This window comes from Ixodes scapularis, unplaced genomic scaffold (assembly GCF_016920785.2).
Source record: "Ixodes scapularis isolate PalLabHiFi unplaced genomic scaffold, ASM1692078v2 PGA_scaffold2__306_contigs__length_199485367, whole genome shotgun sequence".
NCBI classification, from domain to species: domain Eukaryota; kingdom Metazoa; phylum Arthropoda; class Arachnida; order Ixodida; family Ixodidae; genus Ixodes; species Ixodes scapularis.
The window spans coordinates 169076669-169091956 of NW_024609857.1; the positions used below are offsets into that span (position 1 = coordinate 169076669).

Genomic DNA, 15288 nt, shown 5'->3' on the forward strand with positions numbered 1-15288 from the left:
AGCGCCATCTAGGTTTTCGTTACATAACTGTGTGTTACATAAAGCAGAGCTTGAACGCCATCTAGACGCTGTGCTTCGAAACGTATGTATTCCATAGAATATACTGCAGTTACAATAGCAGCCGTCCGCCGCATCAAGGGATGGGAAGCGAGTCGTGGTGAGTGAGGGGGGCACCTACGTTTCTTGTTTCTGCAAGACCACCATAAACCCCTCCTTAGATTTAAGCGTGTGAACTCTTTGATCTCGTAAATCGCGGTGATAATGTGGGCAGTCCAAAGGAAAGACTACGCCGAGCAACTGGCCAGAACTCCCTTGTTCGACCCAGGTCTCGCTAAGAAACCCTTCGAGGCTCCGAAATTATGATCTCACCCACCAGCGAGTTACTTTTTGAATATCCATTAGGCCAATTATGGCAATGTGCTCGTCAGTTTAGAATCAGGCTCAGATACTTCCCTACCTCATGCAATTTCAATGATTTCAGTCTGGCTAGGGACGGCGCAAGAGAACTACACGAAGGACGGCTTCAAGTTCGTGAAATTCTTGATCAAGGAAGTTCTCAAACCAGGTAAGAAGTTCACCAATAATAGCCTTTTAAGCAATATGAGAACCGCATAATTATTTTAGAGCGCAGCTCTCAGGCGCCCATTTCCGGCTTGAGCGGCGTCGGCGTCGGCGTCGCCGTCGGTGTAGCCAAGGTCACCCCAAGGTCACGTGATCCCTTTCAAGGTCACCCCAAGGTGACCTTGAGAGGGATGACGTGACCTTGGGGTCACGTGATCCCTCTCAAGGTGACCCCCCTTCCGAGGTCACGTGACCTCCTCCCCCCGAGGTCAGGTGACCCCCCCGGAGCGTATTAAAGAATGAGGGGAGGAGGAGGAGAAGGAGGAGGAGGAGGGGTCTACCCTCCCCTCAGTACCCTTCCCTCCTCCTCCTCAAGAGTTGCGCTCCAATTCGGCGTTACAGGGAGTGTTAAACGGCTTTCTCTGTTTCTTTATGGGAGGTTTGGTTCACACCGTGGCCAGGTATTTCTGCTGAACAACAATATGTACCTTAATGTTGCTAACTATTGCTACTTTTGCATATACATCCTTAAAATATGCTAGCTTATAAAACAATCGCTTTGTCTCGGTTGAATAATGAGATCAATCAGATGAGCCGTTGGTTTAGATAGGCGCAATGCAAACTGTTATTTTTTCTTTCATAAATTACAGTCGAAAACATTCGGCCTTAATATTTTATTGTCATCTTCACCTAAATTTAGCCGGTACAGAATAACAGCTTTGGTAATCTATTCTTACAGATTAATTTGGAAATTTTGCCTCAAATTTTGATAGTTTTGATAAGTTTTCGTGAAACTTAGAATGTGTCCGATTTAGGCATTAATTTATACTGAAATTTAGAGAATAGTTATATCACGGCTTTGCTTCATGCGATGCAACTCTATTTTTTTAGTTGAAAATTATTCCGGGCTCACTTGAACCTCCCGAACAGCAATCATTGCTGTGTCGATGTGAAGACTCAAGCATTATAGCATTGTCGAAACAGATGTTTCCCCCCTCCTTGTGGAAAACATCTTAGGCTGTTGCAGCTGTTCCGATACAGTTACCTGACAGGACTTCTGTTTTTTTTTTGTACATTTAAACAATTTAAATACTACGAGTATGGGTTGACTAATTTTAATAATTTATTGCCTTTGGCATTCGAACACCTGTTTATCCGTATACAATATAACGTATAAAGTAACATCGGCAACTGCCTCGCAGGGAGATCGCCAATTCCTCGATTTTGCAGAAAATATAACTGGCACGATCTCCAGCCCATTCTCCGAGTCGCTTAGCGAAAACCCCCGCAAATCAAAACGAGTTACCAATGCTAACAATCTGAAAAGGGGACCTCTATTTGGTCTTCTTTAGTAGTAGTAGTAGTTAGTGGTGAGGGTAGCGGAAAGACGGAACATGTTGGCCACTCCTTTGGTGGGGGCGAGTGAGTTCCGGTTGATCTTCCTTTACGGCGCTAGTCCTTGTTTGATCAATTTTATGTCTGTGTTTGCACTGTGCCTGCAGCGTTTGAATCGCCTGCACTGGTTGCTGCTGAAAATATGACGGCGTGAAGGGGATCTGGTACCCTTTCAAGCTATTTTAGCAACATTTTGTGGAACACCTTGTGTCGTGAGACGAGTGTTTATTGCATTGCATACACTTTAACTGAGTAAGACAAATTCCCTTGTGGGACGCTGCTATACTTCACGTCATCTCAAGTCAAGACGCAGCCGATGCTGCGAGCTGATGGGACCAATCAAACAGCGTCAAAAGCGCATCATCGTGGTGTTCGTCATGTTATTGTACGTGTTCTATCATCGCTGACCAATCATAAACAGAAAAGATTCAGTGACTCGCGCTTCTGTCGCTGCTTGATTAGCTATTAGATCGTATTGTCGGCTGTGTGTGAACATAAAGGAAAGCTAAAAAGGTTCTTGAAAAAAACAAAAAGAAACTCTGAGGTGAATTCTAGAGTGTTTTTATCCCGAGAAATTAAAAATATCCCGTTCGTCTTTCCAGAAGATGTAACTACCCAAGCAGTACGGAATTATGCAAACCATTGGCCAATGGCTAAAGCGTGGCCATTCATCGGCCAATGCTTGGCCGATGGCTGATGGCCAATGGCCATTGCCCAATGGCCAGAGAAAGCCCAGTTATCAGCCAATGGCTGGGCACTGGCCAAAAGGCCAATTCCAGCCATTGACCAATGATTGGCCAAATCTGTGCTACTTGGGAAAACGCGAGAAAACAAGAAAAGCCTCCGATGAGTCGTTACGTCATAAAACTTGGAGGGCGCTTAAGCTTCGCCTTTAAGGGTGAAACGTGATAGCGTTATCGGACCGTGTTCGCATCGCCTTCGCATCGCCTTCTCATGCGCTTCTCATGCTCTCCCTATGAATGAAAACGAGGCGTGGTGGACATGGTATAGTCAGCAGCGTGTCTGGCTCGCAATCGGAGGTTCGTGGGTCCAAATCCCGCCTGAAATTCTTTAAAGTTTATTTTTTTAAGGCCAAATAACCTTTTTTTTTTTTTTCCAGCGCAAGGTCATGTGGCTGTGACGTCTTTACCCTATCGAACAATCAGGATTTTCGCGTTACGCCACCAAAGCCGGCTTTTCTGTCACGCCACCTAGGTTGGCTTTTCTGCGACACGAGCTCCTTAGCGCTTTCGTGTCGAAAGAATGTTTCAACCGCCAAGCGCGTTTCACTCGAGTGAGTAGCGTGTCCAATTGTAAGCTTGCCAGGTATATTCCTCGGCACTGACACTAGACGCGACGTTTTTTTTGGACCTTTTTGAAAATAGCGAGGGTGCGCGTGCATAGCTTTGATAGGCGCTGAAGATGCGCGGGAGCGGCGATTCCAAAACTCCATTTATGACGTGACGCTCAGGAAAGGAGGGCTTCAGCGATACTTTGAAACTGACTTTCTGCAACCTCCGTGCACCAAATTAAATAAAAAAATTATTAGTAATAATCTCGAGATTCCCGATCCTAGAGGCCAAATGAAGACGATTTAAGTGTATTTCCTCAAATAAAGAACCACTTTAGTTTTCCTTTGAGCTGAAAGAAAGTACAGTTACGCGACGGAGTCGATGGGCCCCTTCGATGTGAATACACCGGTGCTCAGGTCGCGAAGCTGAAGAGGACCTGAAGGGCAAGACTCGGCACATCAAGGCTCGTGAGCGGTGCGCCAGCTTCAACCTCGAGCTGAGCAAAGAATACGTCGTCATGGGGCTGGACTCTGAGTACCAGGAGCACGTGCAGCACGGACTGGTCCAGTAAGCAAAGTGCACCCTTTCCAAAGATGTCGCTCTCGCGTGTCGCGCCATATACTTCGAGCAAGCCTACCTCGAAGCGTCCCTCCGCGGTTGGGGAGAGGGACAAAAAAGCATGGAGTCTCCCTGCGCCTAAAAAAGGAGGCGCGATGAGGGGAGAGGGAGTGATCACGTATGCTGCTATGCTGCCTGTAACTGGGGTGTTTACCGCTTCCAAGCAACTGGTCCCTCGAGTTGCGCCCGCTGATGTCATAGAAGTGCCATGCTCGGGCCGGTGGCGATACAGGCAGTGTCCCTGCAGCGGTGCTGGATGTGACTTGTTCCGCTGCAGGTCGCTCTCCAGTGGGGCAGTCCGCGGAAGCTTCGGCAGTCAGAAGTTGGGACGCTGCGACGACAGCAACACTGGCGTTCGCTCGCGCTTTCCGCTAGCATCTCCACCACCAACCACCTGGAACGCGACATCCAACAGCATGGCACTCTGGCTTCTGTGACGTCATTTGCTGCCACTCGGGACCGCTTTTGATCTATGAGCGATATAGGGCGCTAAACAAACCTGGCAGACACGCGCTCCAGGCACCTTAATGCAACCAAGCTCCGTCCCAGTGGGCACTTCTCTTTTGAGGCAGCAAGCGACATATAGGCCGTGAGTTCTTCGTTCAGTGTAGTTGACGAAGAAAGTAAGCCACTACACAAAGTGCGCTTGACAGCAGTAGTGGTTGCGTTGTTGAAAGATGTGCTTTAGGATATTTGTCTTTAGTCGACAGCCTCGGCACTCTACTACTTTTCAAGGCGGACTCGCGTGTCGCGCAGACTTTGAAACTACGCGAGTCTTGGCCGGGGAACTATTGGACCAGAACAGAGAACTGCTTGGATTGCGCGGGCGCGGAGTTTTTTAGAAAGCACAATCGGTTGCAGACTTCGCGCGACTACCTAAAGGGATTGTTTAGGGATGCCCACTCGAATTCGGCGGTGGCCGCAGCGGAGGGAACGACTTGGTGTAGGTCCCGCCGCCTCCGTCGCTTTGCGTCCACCGAGTGCAACCGTAGTTCGTCGGCAGCGGCCCGCCGTTGACGCATTCACTTTGACCCCTTCTAGACGCACGAAGAATTTTCGCGAATTTCTTGACTCGTAAAATTCACGAACTTTAGTGGGTTCGAATAATTCTATTGTCCGTAGAGGCGAATTCCTGCCTTTAGAATTCGCGAACCCTATAATGGTCGCGAATACGACCCCGGTGCCAAATTCGTGAGAAATAAGTGTCGACAAAGTAAAGGGTGTTTATAGGATACCATGGCGTTGGTGACAAGGAAAAGGGTGGAGGGGGGCGAGAGCTCGTCTCGCCAGAGATGGCAATGTGGTGCGAGCTCAACGATGAGCGGGACAGAGTGATGGAGAGGCGGACGCTGTCATTCGTAAAGGGCAACTCCGGTCAAAACCGAAACCATAATAAATGTGTGGTATCGCTTTCGAAGCCCGCAATATGACAAAAGCCGAAATATTATGTCAAACCGAAGTCGCGTACTCTACTAAAACCGAGTATAAAGATGCCAACAGCCGCTCTTAGCGGGCGGCAAGCGAGCTAGCTTTTAGTCAGGGAGCACTGGCGCAGCACCCTCGTGACGTCACGTCGCGGTAGAGCTGCAGTTGATTGGTTGTACTATGGTGCCTGGAATGGGCCTCCGACTGATGTGTTTACCGCGTCCCAAAAAGTGGTCCCTCGATTTCCGCCTGATGATATACAAGTGTCATGATGTCGCCGGTCGTAATCCTGCGGCGTCCTAACAGCTGTAATGCATATGGCAGACGCGTGTTCTGCTGCAGGTCGCTCTCCAGTGTCGCAGCCCACGGAAGTTTCGGCAGCCAGAAGTTGGGACGCTGGGAGGACAGTGACACTCGCGTTCGAATGTGCTACTCGGAGCTTCTCCTTAGTATTTCTACGACGAGCGGCCAGGATGGCGACATCTGACGACATGACACTCTGTGACGTCATTTGTTGCCACTTCGGGACCACTGTTAATATATGGGCAGCATAGGGCGCTAAACCCACCAGTCGAAGACGCGCTTCAGGCGCCATAGTTATACCGCGTACCGCAACACCATGTTGACGACACGTCGAGGCCGTATGGCTGATAATCAGAGTTGCCATCCCTCTAGCAGATAGTTTGGGCTTTTCCTTTGACTCCCGAATTCAAATTTCGACCCGTGACATTACACATAATATAGAAAAAAAATAGACGTTGTAATTCAGGGACGCTTCTTTAGCAGAAAACGGTCGTAATCCCAAATGCAAAACTATTGGCCGGAGTGGCCCTTTAAGGGCAACTCCGGTCAATAGTTTTGAATTTGGGATTACAACTGGCAGTTGTCGTCGCTGTGCTTGCGGCCTGACTTGTAGTCCGCAGTCATGCTGAGCTCTTGTAGTCGGAGTCTCCATCGAGTGAGGCGCCCTGAAGTGTCCTTGAGGTTGGCAAACCAGCAGAGCGCGTGGTGGTCTGTGACTACGCGGAACGGGTTCTCGTACCTGTACGAGCGAAACTATCAGATTGCCAAGAACGCCGCAAAATATTATTTTTCAGTCGTGGAGTAATTTACCTCCGCCTTTGACAGTGTCCGACTGGCGTAGGCGATGACCTGCTCGGTGCCTTCTTGCACTTAAGCCAGTACCGCGCCAGGTCCTGCGTAACTGGCGTCCGTGTAGACCTCGGTTTCTGCATCGTGATCGAAATGCTGAAGAATAAGGGGAGACTGGAATCTTTTCTTTAGCTCGTCGAATGCCTGCTGCTGCTCCTCGGCCAGTTTGAGCTTCATGGTGTCCTTCATGAGGTTTGTGAGTGATGCGGAAAGTCTTGCGAAATCACGAACGAAGCGCCGAGAATAGGCAGAGCCCAAGGAATCTTCGCATGACTTTATTGTCTGTCGGCGCTGGAAATGGCGCGACGGCGCGAGTCTTTTTTGGGTCTGGTCGAACGCCTTCGTAGCTAACCACATGGCCTAGGATCTTCAGTTCGCCATAGGTGAACCTACACTTCGATGACTTGAGTGTGAGTTCGGAGGTCCATATCGCTTGGAGAACAGCACAGAGTCGTTATAAGTGCTCGTCGATGTCGCTTGACAACACTACGACGTCTTCAAGGTAGACGAGACAGCTCCGCCATTTCAGTCCTGCCAGTACAGTGTACATGACATGCTGGAAAGTTGCTGGCGCCGTGCATAGTCTGAAGGGCGTCACATTGAACTCGTAAAGTCCATCCAGCGTGACAAAAGCCGTCTTCTTTCGGTGCCGTTTGTTGACTTCGATCTGCCAGTAACCGCTCTTCAGGTCCATAGATGATAAGTATCGAGAGTGGAGCAGCCGGTATAGCGTGTCACCGATGCGGAGAAGTGGATAGACGTCTTTCTTCTTCACCGTGTTCAGCTGTCGGTAGTCCACGTAGAACCTAAGCGTTCCATCCTTCTTTTTAGCCAACACGTCTGGAGAGGCCCTCGGACTGGTTGTAGGCTGGATTAGGTCATCGTTCAGCGTCTCTTGAACGTGTTCCTTAATGATCTCCCTTTCTTGTACGGAAACCCTCTTGGTCGATCGATGCACGGGGAACGCGTCATCCTCGGTAAGAATGCGGTGCTTCGCAACCGTAGTTCGGCGCACCTTCGGCGACGTCGCAAAGCTGTCATTGTATTGAACGAGGAGGTTAATCAGCTGTCGCCGTTCTGGGCCGGGTAGCTTGGGGCCAATATCGAGCAGCGCAAGCGACGTACTCTCTTGCTGAGCTGGTAAGGATTCTTCCGCAATCGCGGTGATATCAGCGGAGTTCCGGAGTTCCTCGACGTGACCCACATCGGCCCTTTCATGAGGTATTGCGTTTCCTGTCGGAAGTTCGTCAAGAGGACTACAGTGCGTCAATCCTGAAGTTCAGTTACCCCCCCTCCCCCCCCCCCCCCCTTCGATGCCTATACCTCTTCCCAAGGCCGAGATAATGTTACCATCTATAAGCAGGGATATCACTTCAGAAGTCTTTATTAACACATAATTCTTCTAACATTTTGCTGGAAACATTTTTCCCAACCATCAGCGACACGCCACGTCCACGACCTGTTGACCTGTTCTAAAAATAGTTTTTGTACATCGGCAACCCAAAAACATCACTTTCATCAGTATACCACGTCTCTGATAACATAATAACATCGAACAAAAATGAAAACTCAGCAAAAAGCAAATCAAGCTGAACTGTTTTATATCGGGCGAACTGAGTATTTAAATGAATGCACTTCGAAGAAGCCAAATGCTCATTCCCTAAATAAGACTTTTGTTCAGATTCAATAAAATAGGTTCGTTCTGCTATTTCGAAAGATGCCACAAGAAAAAACTCAAAATTTCTCTGGTCAAATGTTGCAGGTCTGCCTCGCATTTGATAATAACTGGTCGCCTTCTTTTCGCCTCAAGAAGATCTTTCTGTTCCTGCGCCACGAGTAGAGAAAGTCATTATCCTTCGCCCATTCCTTAGTTGTCCAGAGGAGGGCCCGGTTTTCCCACGTCATATTCTCAAGAATGTAACCATTCCTTTCCTTTCGGTGGAGTCTTTTCATTTTATCAAACCACATATCACGAGTTGAGTTTTGTGAAAAACGAACAATGATGCCGGGTATTTTATCTGGTCGAGCTGACAATCGGTGCAAAGACACAATCTCATTCTCGGAGAGCATATGCACATCGTTTTTCTGCAAACAGGGTCAGTTGGGTGTTAAGGTGTTCATGCTCAGTGACCAATATTCTATGTGTTTCGAGATTTAGTGCCTCTCGAGCGCGGTTATGCATTGTACCATGTGTTATACATTTACTTCTTTCTGGTGGCCTTCAAGGCTTGTCACCCTTTTCCTTAAATCCTTTGTTCGCTGTCATGTTGAAGCACATGCTTTAGGATTTCCTCGTACTGTGTCGACATCGTGTACACCGAGAGTTCGATCGCCTAAACAGTGCCTTTTAATTCCCTCGGAGAACCTAGTCTGCGGATTATTCTTAGGATTACAGCTGTCAAGTTGCATCCTTCTCGCTCTGACTTCCCCTGGACTTTCTCGTCCTACATGTCGGGCAACACCATGCTTTTCGCCACGCTCCACCTTTAAACTTGAACGTTGACTCCGATACGCTAGGACAAGTTCCAAAGTAATACAAATAGTCACATTCTGTAGATTGAATTGAACCATCTTCATCTCGGAGTTCCTGATTGCAACATATACAGGTATCAGCCATGGCACAAAAGCATCGATACGTATTCATACTGAAAAAACATGCAAAATCAAGCAATCACTTTACTGACATAAAGGCACAGAACGGCAACAGCAGCACCAGCAGCAACAAAAAGCAACTGGCTAAGTTTAACTTATAAAAGTAATGATATGACTTTCCAACCTGAAACGATTTTAGAGAAGCGTGAGTCTTGCTCCACTGGTGCCGTTGCTGCTGCCAATACAGTCATGCTCGCGGTCGGTCGCTTCTTGTGCCACTGTTCCCTAGTGGCTTGTTGCGTCTGTAGCCGCTTGTCCAATCACGGGCCTGCGGTGGTTGCGGCGTGGATCGGCCGGTCTCTGGCGCGTGCCCTTCGTCGATGACGCAGCGTCTTGAGCGGCTTGAACGTAATGTCTGAAACGATTGTAGCAGAGCGTGAGTCTTGTGCCACTTGCGCCGCTGCTGCTGCCAAGCTCAGGGGGCTGTCCTTGGGCGTGGCGGCTAGCTCAACTTTCGGGTTCGTCGACTGGGAGTAGATTTCCTGGACATGGAAATGATCGAGCCGGCAGATCCTCTGAGGCATACGTTTCGCGGGCGCAGAATGCGGTGCGCCGCACCTCTACTTCCACTAAAATGTCATGAAGGACAAATGATAAGGCGGCGATACGCTTGTCCATGAAGAATTGTCACCCACCTGCGGAGAATTTGATAACTAGGACGGGCTCACATATTTCCTCGACACTGATATCGTCGAGTGTCGTCGTGCCGGATTATACACCGTGGGTTCAGACTATAGATCGACCACTCTGGATGTTTCGCGTCGCAGATGTTAACACGGAACTGCCCAAACCTTAACAAAAGCCTGAGCACATCTCATTTTGTGATTAATCAGTCGGCGCTGTCATACAAGCATGATTACCGCAGAGATTACATTCATGTATACTTGGATGGCTCTACGACAAATGATGGCTCCAACCTCAGCTTTCGTAATTCCATTAATGCAAGTAAGGAAAGGTTTTCGTTTGTCCCACAGAACATCCTCTACTGCTACATAACTTCATGCAATTTTTGCGTCAGTGGAGTATATAAAGGACGTAGAACCTCAAAACCAGTGGGTTATCTGTACGGACTCCAAAGCAAACCTCGGTGCTCTTTCGTCGATAAACTCTAGAAGTCCGGCATATCAAATGGTCTACCAGCTAGCTGATTTGATCCATCGGGCCATAAGTGATGATCATTCACTAAAGCTGCAGTGGATTCCCGGACATAGCGGAATCTCAGGAAACATGAAGGCAGACACACTAGTAACAAGTGCACATACTTTAAAAAGAACTCGAGGAATTCCTTTTTCCAAAACAGACATAAAGTATTTAATTGCACACGACTCCAAATGTATGGCAGTCGACATATGGTTTAATGAGGCAGGACGGCAGTTTACTCTCTTCGTGGTGGATCCAGAATTACCGTTTTATATCCCAAGCGATATACCGAGAAAATTTGAAACAATGCTTCACCGCCTGCGACTGAATGTTGCTTTTATAAGAGAATTTCGCTACAAAATTAATGAAATCGAAGACCCAAAATGTTCTTGCGTCCAGGATGTTGAAACTATGGAACACATTTTTTTTTAACTGTCCTCGCTTCGATCGCAATCGGTCCCAACTAAAAGTACGGCTTGATATCCTGGAGAAAAGACCTTTCACCGTAAGTAAATTACTAGGGCCATGGCCTAATCAAATTATACAGAAACAGGCACTCCAGGCAATAAAACGTTTTCTGGAAGACATTGATATCATCGACAAAATACTAGCTTTTGAGTTGATAATATTGAACCTTGTAAAATGAGTGAATATCAATGCGTGTATGTGTGAACAATCTAAGGACAAGTGGTAAGACTCGAAGTGGCATTTCCTACCAAGAACATAAGTGCTGTTCATTAAGTGTTTTCATCGTATGTGTCTATGTATGTGTGCACGTGTTGGTGTGCAGAACCAGTGCGTGTTATTATTCAAGGATCATTCATTGTCAGTGTGAAGTTGGAGTCGCACCCCGTACGTATCGTACGGTGCGCGGCCCACGGGTGACGCTAGGGACGTTCTGACTTTCTGCACGACGGTCCATTCGCATCGCTCAAGCAAAATTATGCTTCCGGAGGTTATGTCTTGTATAGGTAGAGTGGCGGCGCCGTCGTATGCGGGGCGGGCGATGATTGGGCGGTGTCTGCGGGCTGCGTGTTGTGGGGTCTGTAGGCGGTGTGACTTCAGCTTTAGACGGTTTTTCATTATGTTCCGTTATAGGCAGGGTAAAAGTGGGGAGGGGGTGAGGCATTGAGGTGTATAGCTGCATCTATACGTTTGAAGTGTTTAATTTCTATGTCGGAAATATCTTCTTCAATGGTAATGAAGTAGCCGGTCACGCCTTAGAATGACTAACATCTTCATTTATTATTTTTAACGCATATGGAAGAAGAAGAAGGCGAAGAACTGAAGTAAACTAAACGTTTCATGAGGCGGACTTGTACTCGAAACAAAGTAGAAGAGGCCAGATAAAAAGCACGCTGCCAACTCAGCTGTTCGCGCGCCGCATTACTCCACCAGGCTACTGGCGGAGCAATGCCATGTGCGAATAGCTGAGTCACCAGCGTGCTCGACTCCCATGCCACTGGCTGGGGTTTGATCTCCCAGCGCATGTCCTCTTTTTCTTCCTTTTGTTTGCCTCACTGGAATGCTCCAGATGACTCGAGAATCTTGTAGTTCATTCCAACCTCGAACAAACAACAATATTCTTGAGTTATCTTGAACATTCCGGTCATGAAAATAAAAGAAAGATAAAAAGGACAAGCGCTGGCGGGGATCCAACTTTGTCCAGCGGCGTGAGAGTCCAGCACGCTTTTGACTCAGCTTTTCGCTCGCGGAATTATGCATACCTCGAGATTATGCGCGGATAAATGCGACTAAGAAACGACGCCGTCTGCAGGCTAGCAAAATATTTGTGTTCGCACATAGTGTGCGTAAACAAATATTTTACGACGTAATAAATGTTTAAAGGGGCCATGAAACTAATTTTGGGCTGGGATCAATAATTTTAAAGTGGGACTTCAATAATCGCATATTGTTTAGTGGGCAAAAGATAGAGGGTAGCAGGTCAAAAGGCAGCTTTTCTGTACGAACATTTAAACATATAGCGGACTATTTCGTACCTCCTTTCCTTCGAAAGCTCTCTGCCTTTCCATTATGATACATCCCCGATACCCACAGCAGGTCAGCAGTACACAAAGCACATCAGCGGACCCCAGCTCATGCAGTGGACACAAGAACTGCGTCACACGGACGTATGCTCTCGTCAACAATCAATCCGTCGACGAGTATTTCGATTCGCGTTCGTGACCAATGAGTGCCCTGGCGGAACTTATCAGTTCAGTTTATTGTACCTCAAAAGCATTTCAAATGAAATGCATTCCATGAGACTTGACTCGTCACTTGGGAATGACAAGTTCTAGGGTGTGCTTAAAAAGCACAGTGGAAGCTTGGAGTCAACGTATCCAGTGCCCAAATAACACATGACGACCGCGTGATTCTTCAATTCGCCTTGAGTTGAGGATGAAAGTTAAAGCGGAAGAATTTACGTGCCAATGTTTTCGTCGACCTAACCATTCTGTCTCGCTTCTTTCTTCCCTTCTCCAGGCCGCTTTACATCATGGACACCGCTGCCGTGGTGTTCCCGAAGGCCACGCGGGACAAACAGACACGAGACCTCGTGACGTGGTTCATCAGGGAATTCTCAAACGAAGAATCTCGCTGTTTTACCTGATAGAAAGTGGTTGAGGGTACCACCCAAAGTAAAATAAACTTCCTGGGATACGCCACAAGACGTGTCGGCTCATGTGACGCGACCTTTTTCTATGTTTACTCTCAGCGCAACCTTGAAAAGTGCACTTCCGTCGTGTGCTGACATGAACGACACCAGAGAAACGAGTTTTATATGGTTAGTGAAGCTGGTATTCACACGGCTGACTTGTACCTGGAGAAGCTCCTACAAAATCGGTGACACCATCTTTCCTGCGGTTTTAAATCCGCCCTATTCCAGGCGATAAAATGATGCAAAACTCAGGAGCTGGTACGCGGACCACAGGAGCGTGTCCGGAGGCAAGTCCCGGGACTTGAGGAATGCAGTACATCACGTGGGCAAACATCATAGAATCGCTACGCACAGGGTACGCGGGCATGTCGTACCACGATTACCGACATTCTATTTTCGCTTTTTCCTGATCCGGCGAAGTTTGTGCAAGTTCCGCGGACTGGGCTAACTCGGAAGGAACTAATCGCGCCAAACTGCTTGCGCTACAACTGGCTATATGAATCGGCGTTGTTTTTTTCTTTTGTTTTACGGATAATTTTTAGCGTTTGTTCACATGGTTCTTGCTTGGCTTTGTTTTATGTAACGGTTGACACTGTACTATGTTTCATACTTGGTATAGAAGCTTTGCACACGTCACGGATTACAGCCGCCATTGCTAACCTTATTTCGTCTTACCCAGATGCCAAGCCACTGAAGCGGGCGTTGACGTGCCTCCACAAAGGCCAGTGCTGGGGAAGATACAGTAAAATCTAAAATGGCAGTGACCTGCCCTACTGTGGTAATAATGATGTGAAGTAAACGTAATTATAAGAAACAAAAAGAGAAGTTCGGTTATAGGGTCGCCCATGCACAGCTGCTGCAAAACGTCTTTCCATAAAATGTTGTGAAAGCTGCTGCGCGAGAGCGTGACTTAATCTATGGTTTCGTGTGTGCCAGAACGCGCGCTAATTATCTGCGAGATCAGGCCCCTTGATCGCGCCAGCAGCTCTTACAGCATTGTACACTAAGTGTGAAACAGAGTAGCTCGCACCTGATTGAACGGAATGTGTTTATATGTTGTTATTGTAATTACTCCTTACGTCACTGCTGATTGTAAAGAAGCTTTGGCACGTCACTAGCTTAGCCTCATATTACAGTACAACGAACTTCGTCCAATTGGGTATTGAAAACATACTTCTCGTATAAGAATCGTCAAAATAAATTAGGCGCTGGAGGTAATCAGACATCTGTGTCAAGTCCTTATTTCAAACTTTTTTGTTCGAGTTCGACACTCCACAGTCTGCTTCCGCACCATAAAGTCCGTCTGCTATGGTCAGCGTCATTATGGCAACGAAGCGTCTTCTTTATAGAGGACGCTTCGTTGCGTCCTTTATAAAGAAGTAATCCAAGCAGCGTTTGAAGTACTCTGCCTGGAACGCGTCTCCGACAGGCGTGTTTACTGTAGCAATATCTAGGAAGGACGAGACGAGGCCATGTCCGCTGGGCTCTAGACATGAAGCGCGTGTTTTCCCGGCGCTTCGTTCTTCTTTATTCAATGCCGTTTGCCACGTCTCTCCTCCCCCCCCCCCCCCCCCCCCGATATAGGCTACAACTGAGGATATAGCAAGTTGCCAACACATCGGTACGCCAACAAACTATGAACACAAGGGGCATGCGCACGAGGACACACATATATACATTTGAATACACACAAGCACTGAAAAGAGTCACTCTGTGAACCTCATTGGCTTTTTGATAGTCCGACCGGACCTTGTTCGTACTTCGGCGCCCTTGGAATCCGGGTCTCGCAGCGTTGTTCTTGACTTCGGGACCAGTGAGTGAGGTGACGTCTGCTCACTTATGTCTGTCGGCAGCAGAGCGCGCGATGACATTTGTTTCTGACCAGAAGTTCTTGCGGCTTCTGTACGACGTACGACCTTGGTTCTGCCCTCTTTTCGACGACTTTACCAGTTGTCGCCTCTTTTCTCACCCAGACCGTGCTATCGAGAGGTCGGTTCAAGCGTTCACACACTGCATGTCAGCTATTACAGTTTCTCACTTGTTTTTGTTTTCCTTCCTTGTCTTTTTTTCTAAATTCCTCGTGATTGGGAAGTCTCGGAATTAACATTCAGGGAAGAGTTGGTATCACATCCGATCGTTTCAATAAAAGTTGTCAGCTGAATTTGAGACATGTGTACCTAAACCAGCTCGCCTGTTTACTAGCTTTATCATCAAGAGTTGGTACCGTTGTCCTTAATTGGCGGCCCATTAGCAACTCTGCATTACTGTAGCCGCAGCTTCCCGGTGGTGTCCGGTAAGATAGAATGCCAAAGTTGGGGCAATCATAATTTTTGAGAATGTCTTTGACTAACTTTACCGTTCTCTAAGCTTCTCCATTACCCTGCGCGTGATACG

At 47.7% G+C, this 15288-nt stretch overlaps 1 protein-coding gene across 1 annotated transcript; it reads left to right on the forward strand.

Annotated features, from left to right (window-relative positions):
* The first annotated feature begins 456 nt into the window (after positions 1-456).
* On the forward strand, positions 457-12906 carry LOC121836841. Its single transcript, XM_042292109.1, has 3 exons — positions 457-565; positions 3665-3815; positions 12720-12906. Exons 1-3 carry the CDS (start codon positions 472-474, stop codon positions 12844-12846), a joined length of 372 nt encoding a protein of 123 aa, XP_042148043.1. The 5' UTR covers positions 457-471; the 3' UTR covers positions 12847-12906.
* Positions 12907-15288: the final 2382 nt, after the last annotated feature.

What these genes read in the sequence shown, in the direction of transcription:
- LOC121836841 (XM_042292109.1), top strand. Translation starts at nt 472, where the DNA reads ATGATTTCAGTCTGGCTAGGGACGGCGCAAGAGAACTACACGAAGGAC. An exon ending in CAAGGAAGTTCTCAAACCAG is followed by an intron (nt 566 to 3,664) that starts GTAAGAAGTTCA and finishes ACCGGTGCTCAG; the next exon opens with GTCGCGAAGCTGAAGAGGAC. An exon ending in GTGCAGCACGGACTGGTCCA is followed by an intron (nt 3,816 to 12,719) that starts GTAAGCAAAGTG and finishes TCCCTTCTCCAG; the next exon opens with GCCGCTTTACATCATGGACA.